Raw genomic sequence first — 6,737 nt, forward strand, 5'->3', positions numbered from 1 at the left:
ATAGAGCTACCATATGATCCAGTGATTGTACTACTGGTATTTACCCAAACAATACAAAAACACTAATTTGAAGAGACGTATGTATCCCTATGTTTACTGCAGCATTATTTATAGTAGCGAAATTGTTGGAGCAGCCTAGATGTCTATTGATAGATGAATGGATAGAGAAGATGACATGTGTATATATACAATGGAATATTATTCAGCTATAAATAAGAATGAAATCCTGTCATGTGCCACAGTATGGATGGATCTAGAGAGTAAAGTGCTAAGTAAAATAAGCCAGTCAGAGTATGACAAATACCATATGATTTCACTTATATGTGGAATTTAAGAAACAAATTAACAAAGGGGGGAAAAAAAGACCAACAAAAAACAGACTCTTAACTATTGAGAATGGATATGGTTTCCAGAGGAGAGCTGGGTGGGGGATGTGGGAAGTAGGTGAAGGGGATTAAGTACACTTATCTTGATGAACATTGAGTAATATATGGAAGTGTTGAATCACTGTACTGTACACCTGAAACGAATATAACACTATTTGTGAACTACACTAGAATTAAAACAAGTCTACTGCTCATTTGGGCAGAATAATATCATGAGTCATGTTCCTTCACAATGCTAAGTATAAAGAACTCTAGCTCATTTGAGGTTATTTCTAACTTTGTCACCTTAAATACTCTTTTCCCCCCCTGGCTAGAGGCAAAGAAGAAGATTGAACAACAGGGAGGTTTCACGTTTGAAAACAAAGGAGTCCTCTCTGCATTTAACTTTGGGACTGTGCCTGGCAACAACTGAAAGAGGGAAGTCAGCCTACCAAATGTCATCCCACATTGTACTTACTTCACCAAGGGGATGTGAAGGTCGCGGGGAGGAAAAGAGTGGGCTGCTCTTCAGCACCCACCTGCTGTGCCCATTAACTCGGGCATCAGGCAGCACTTTTATCCACTCCCTCTTCCCCTTTGACCTTTCTCACCCCGAAATAATAGATTCTAAGCAGCTACTGTAATGTATGAAATTAAAAGAAGACATCATCAGTGAGCAGAAAAGGACAAATCCTATTCTCCAAAGGATGAATGACCAAGGTGGTTTTAGAGGATTGAATCGAATTGCACGTCTCAGGTTTCCGCCATGCAGAATCAATGGGGTTATGGGATAACAGTGCCTTCTGTTGTACAGGAATTATCTGAAAAATTTTTTTGGAGTGCATTGCAATTTTTTTTAAAGCATAAAACATATTTCTAGATATAATGTAAACTTTGGCTATATGTTGACTTATTCTGCATTTTACCATGTGAATTTACTGTTAGGCAGTTAGCTACAAGTCACTCTGGTTTCAAAAACATCCCTGCTCTCCTCGCTCCTCCTGCTGCAGGGAGCTGGCTTCAGGGGTTGGAAAATATGCACTGGCTCTGGGTTTTCATCAGATGTTTTGTGGCTTTCCTAATAAGTGTCTTAGTCCCTCTTCCATCATATTTTTGAGCCCTAAGAGAGGTGGTATTTCTTTTGGAGTCAGCAAATATGAATATAAATTTCATTTATAACCTTGTAAGTGCAAGACTCCAAGGTCTCTTGGCAGCAAGTGGCAGGAACTCTTTAGTTACTGGAATTAACAGTAAGCCCGAGTATATTCTGAATCATGTACTTAATTATGTAATGAATTGATAATTATACTAAAGCACATTGAACTTCTCTGAGAAAGGTGCTGCCTAAGCACGTGCTCTTGGGGCTTGCATTTTTAACGTACCATTCCAAGCTATGTTGGACCTAGGTCCAAAACATTTTCTAACAAAATCTTTTTATCTAGGATAAAGACCCAAATGAATTTAACTTCTACTTCTCACACGTCTGAATTTTCTCCTACCTAACTCATTCTAGTCTTTATTTTAGCTAAGTTCAGCTTGTTACTTTTTTCACGGGGTGGGCTCTTGGTCAGCTGCACTCTTAGATGGTAATGATGCCTACAGGAAATATTGCAGATGGAGCTTATGGCTGTTTTTCTGAACAAATTCAAGACTGAAATATGGATCATAGTGTTTTCATACAGTAAGGTGAAAGTGTATTTTCAAAACGATGTATTACTGGATGTGATACAGTTTTCCATTTTGTGAAATGTCTGCAGCTTACAGTTCCCCTCAGTGACTGGAGAAATTTTCTCCAGGTGTTTCCTATATCACTATCCCTTGTTAATATTAACTCTTTTTAGAAGTTTAGGTTATTTAAGTAGTTTTTACAGAAGTAGCCTAAGAAGCCATGAGTTTCAGAGTTAAATGATCCCTCCCTTTCCTCTGTCCCTGAGGCATTGATAGTGAATGTGCCAGCTGGCAGAAGAGAAAGATGGCACGGGGTGGGGGGTGCATTTTAGATATCTTAAGCTTTGAAACTCTTCTTGTTCTCCCCATGTCCAAAACGGTTTATTTTAACATAAATAATATGCCTTCACACTGGATTGTAAAAGGCATGTGATTTTATTTTTGTGAGGTATTGTCTTCTGCAGTATTAAAGGGAAAGAGATGTTAATGTGTATCATCCTATCTTGTTTTTGAAGCCAGGGTAGTTGTATAATTTTGTTACCAGCAGTGCTAACCTGAATGTGATCTGGTTACCTTGGAAATGCAGGAACTTATATGAATGTACTGTAAAATAAAACACAGACTGATTCCCAGGATTCTGAACCCCTCTGTGTGGAATGTTTTCTAACATGTGGAGGTACTTTCAGCAAGTGTTAAAAATCCAACAGTGTGTTTTCGATTTGGGGAGAGGTAGAGCAAGGTAGCTGCTGGCTTGGGAGGGTAATGGGTTCATCAGGAGCAGCTAGAGTGGGGAGTGGCTGGGAGCTAAAGCCTATCTATCTCATAAACCATGGTGTCCCAGTGAGAAGGATAGAAGCTCTGAAAAGGCAAAGGTCAGTAAGCCACATCAGGACCTTGAAGGAAAATTAAAAAGGCGTTGGAGATTAGGCAAGTCAAATTTGAGAGGAATGGGGACTCCCAGGGAAGATGGCAGGATAGAAGGAGCCTTAGCTCACCTACTCCTGTGGCTATGCCTAGATAAAACCCACACCAGTGTGAACAACTGCGAAAAGCTGACGACTGGCAGAAGAGACTCTCCACTGCTACGGGTAGAGAGAGGTCACTTCAGAGAGGGTAGGAAGGGTAAGATGCAGTTGGAAACCACACTGCCTTCTAAGGTGACCATGGAGGGGAGGGGCACCTCAGGCATGGCTAGAGGAGACCGGCAGACCTCCACACCAGGCACTAAGCATGGGGGCCCTGCAAGGGGAAGGCTAATCCCCGAACATTTGCCTTTGAAAACCAGAGGGACTTCAAGTTTTTACAAAGTCAATGGGGCTCAACATTGGGAACTTTAAAAATCAGCAGGCTCAGCTCAGAGAGCAAGAGGACGAGAGGACCTCAGGTTGGGACTCAGTTGAGTTCCCACCCTTTAAGAGGATAGCAAACAACCCCACTGAGATACGGCTTAGAAGCAGCAGTTTAAAAAAATGCCCAGGGTGTACAGAAAGATAGATTTACTAATTTCAGGACCTGTGCTGGAGGGGCAGGGATCTTTAGGAGATTTCTCAAGAACAAAAGAGGTGGCCGGGCACCGTTTCTAGTCTAGATAACATGCACGCATACCTGTAGGAACCAGTGCAGCATGAACACTCTCCACCTAGCTTTGCTAACAAGTGCACCCTGCCAACTTACACTCAGAAGTCCATCCAAGACAGTGCCATAAGCTTGGTAGTATGAAAACATCCCCAATAGGGGCCAGCACCAACCTAAAATGAATTCTGCCCTGAGGAGAGGGGTAAAACAAAACCACACATACCAGTCCAAATGTGATGGTAGCAGTGGCTGTGGGCAGACATCTGACTTCAGGCCCTGCCCACTAGTGAACATCTCTCAGGAGACAACATAGGGAGAGTGCCCTGAGTTAGATGGTACTACAGCTCTGGCAAATGCCTGGTCTGACCCAACTCGGGGTAGTCCCAGACTGGTCCGTTAATAACACAGGGCCAAAACTCTCCCCACAACAGGCAAAGAAAGCCATTGCAGATGACTGGACTGAAAGTAAATGCAGCTCAGCCATAATAGGGTGCATATAACACCCATAGGAGGCAGCCCTAAAGTACCAGGTCATGGTGAACAGGGGACACCACACTGCAGGGCACCACAGGACCTCTTCTTCATAAGGATATTACTTTCAAGAGTAGGAGATATCATTAACTTTACAAACTAACACCCAGAAACAGATCCAGAGAGTTAGACAAAATGACATGGGAATATATCCCAAATGAAAGAATAGGACAAAATCACAGCAAGAGAGCTAAGCAGATGGAAATAAGTAAGATGCCTGACAGAGAATTTAATAATCATAAAAATACTCATGGATTTCAGAAAAGAGTAGAGAATCTCAGTGAGGACTTCAACAAAGAGATAGAAAACATGAAAGAGAACCAATCAGAGAAGATCTCAATAACTGAAATGAAAAATACACGAGTGGGAATAAGACCAGAGAAAGCAGAACAGATCAGTGATCTGAAGGACAGAGTAATGGATGGAGAGCAATCATAATGAACAGGAGAAAGAAAAAAAGGAGAAAAATGAGACTAGATTAAGTGAACTCAGTGACACCATCAGGCATAATAGTATTCCCATTATAGGGATCAGAAGAGCGAAAAGGAGGCAGAAAATTTATTTGAATAAGAGCTGAAACTTCTCTAATCTGGGGAAGGAAACAAATTCAGATGCCAGAGACACAGACCCAACAAAATCAACCCAAGGAGGTTCACACCAAGACATACAGTAATTAAAATGGCAGAAAGTAGTGATAAAGAAAATTTGAAAAGCTGCAGGAGAAAAGAGTTACAGAAAAGGAAACTTCATAAGACTATCAGCTGGTTTTTCAGCAGAAACTTTGCAGGTCAGATGAGAGTGGCCTGATTTATTCAAACTGCTGAAAGAAAAACCCTGCAACCAAGAATACTCTATACAACAAGGGCTATCATTCAGAATAGAAGGAGAGAGAAAGAGTTTCCTAAAAAAACACAAGGGAATTCATCATCATTAAACCAACCTTACAAGAAATATTAAAGGGGATTCTTCAGGAAAGGAAAGACCATATGCAGGAGTAGGAAAATAGAAAGCAGAAGAGCAGTAAAATTAAGTATATCATAAAAAGGATTCATAAAATAAAAGGATGTAAAGTATGACATGGTATACCTAAAATGTGGGGGAGATAATAAAACTTTAGTGCTTTTAGAATGGGTTCAGACTTAAGTTGGTGGTCACTTAATATAGCTAGATGTATGTTATATATAATGCTAATGGAAACCACAAATCAAAAACCAGCAATAGATATGCAAAAAAATAGAGAAAGGAATCCAAATATTACATTAAAAAAAGCCAAAGAGAAAGCAAGAGAAGAATGGAACAAAAACAACTGTAAAGTAACAAAATACAATAAGTACATACCTATCAATAATTCCTTTGAATGTAAATGGATTAATTTCTCCAGTCAAAAGTCACACAGGGTGACTGAATGGATAAAGAAAAGCAAGACCCATCTCTATGCTGTTTAGAAGAGACTCATTTCAGACCTAAAGACACATGGAGACTGAAAGTGAAGGGATGGAAAACTGTCATGCAAATGGAAGTGAAAAGAAAGCTGGGGTAGCAATACTTATACTGGACAAAATAGACTTTAAAACAAAGACTGTTACAAGAGACAAAGAAGGACCCTACTTAATCATAAAGGGAACAATCCAACAAGAAGATATAAGAGTTGTAAATACCTTTTTTTTAAAAAAAAGATTATTTATTTATTTATTCATGAGAGACACAGAGAGACAGAGAGAGGCAGAAACACAGGCAGAGGGAGAAGCAGGCTCCATGCAGGGAGCCCGATGTGGGTCTTGATCCCGGGACTCCAGGATCACGCCCTGGGCCGAAGGCAGGAGCTAAACTGCTGAGCCCCCCAGGGATCCCATGAAAGTTGTAAATACTTTGCACCCAACATTGGAGCTCCCAAATATATAAAGCTGCTATGAACAAAAGAAGTAATTGATAGGAATACAATAATAGTAGGGATTTTAATACCCCACTTATATCAATGGACAGATTATCCAAACAGAAAATCAAAAAGAAAACTGGCTTTGAAGGACACATTAGACAAAAAGGATTTAGTATTCAGAACATTCCATCCTAAAACGGCAGAGTACACATTCTTTTCAAGTGCACATGGGACATCCTCCATGATGCATCACATGTTAGGCCACAAAGCAAGTCTCAACAAATTCAAAAAGAAGTCATACCATGCATCTCTTCTGAAGACAATGCTATAAAACTGGAAATCAACCACAAGAAAAAATCTGGAAAAAACACAAATACATGGAGATTAAATAACATGCTAGTAAACAATGAATGGGTCAGTCAATAAATCAAAGAAGAAATAAAAAATACATGTAAACACACGAAAATGAAAACACAGTGGTCCAAAATTATTGGGATGCAGCAAAAGCTATTCTTTTTTTCTTTTTTCAAAAGCTGTTCTAAGAAGATTATAACAATGGCAGTACTACCTCAAGAAACAAGAAAAATCTCAAACAACCTAACCTTAACCTGAAGGAGCAAGAAAAAGGACAAACAAATCCCCAAACCAGCAAAAGTAAGGAAATAATAGATTAAGGTAGAAATAAATGAAATAGAAACTTAACAACAAACAAAGGAACAGAC

General features: G+C 39.8%; 1 protein-coding gene across 3 annotated transcripts in view; it reads left to right on the forward strand.

The window, feature by feature from the left end:
* IPO8 (importin 8) overlaps positions 1–2,668 on the forward strand; it is a 71,118-nt gene extending 68,450 nt beyond the window's left edge. For all 3 annotated transcript variants that reach the window (XM_025455515.3, XM_049102976.1, XM_049102978.1), the window contains one exon: positions 701–2,668. In XM_025455515.3, the coding sequence (XP_025311300.1) occupies positions 701–798 (98 nt within the window). In that variant the 3' untranslated portion in view covers positions 799–2,668. The remainder of the gene's footprint in view (positions 1–700) is intronic.
* The last annotated feature ends 4,069 nt before the right edge of the window (positions 2,669–6,737 follow it).

This window comes from Canis lupus, chromosome 27 (genome assembly GCF_003254725.2).
Source record: "Canis lupus dingo isolate Sandy chromosome 27, ASM325472v2, whole genome shotgun sequence".
Classification (NCBI taxonomy): Eukaryota; Metazoa; Chordata; class Mammalia; order Carnivora; family Canidae; genus Canis; species Canis lupus.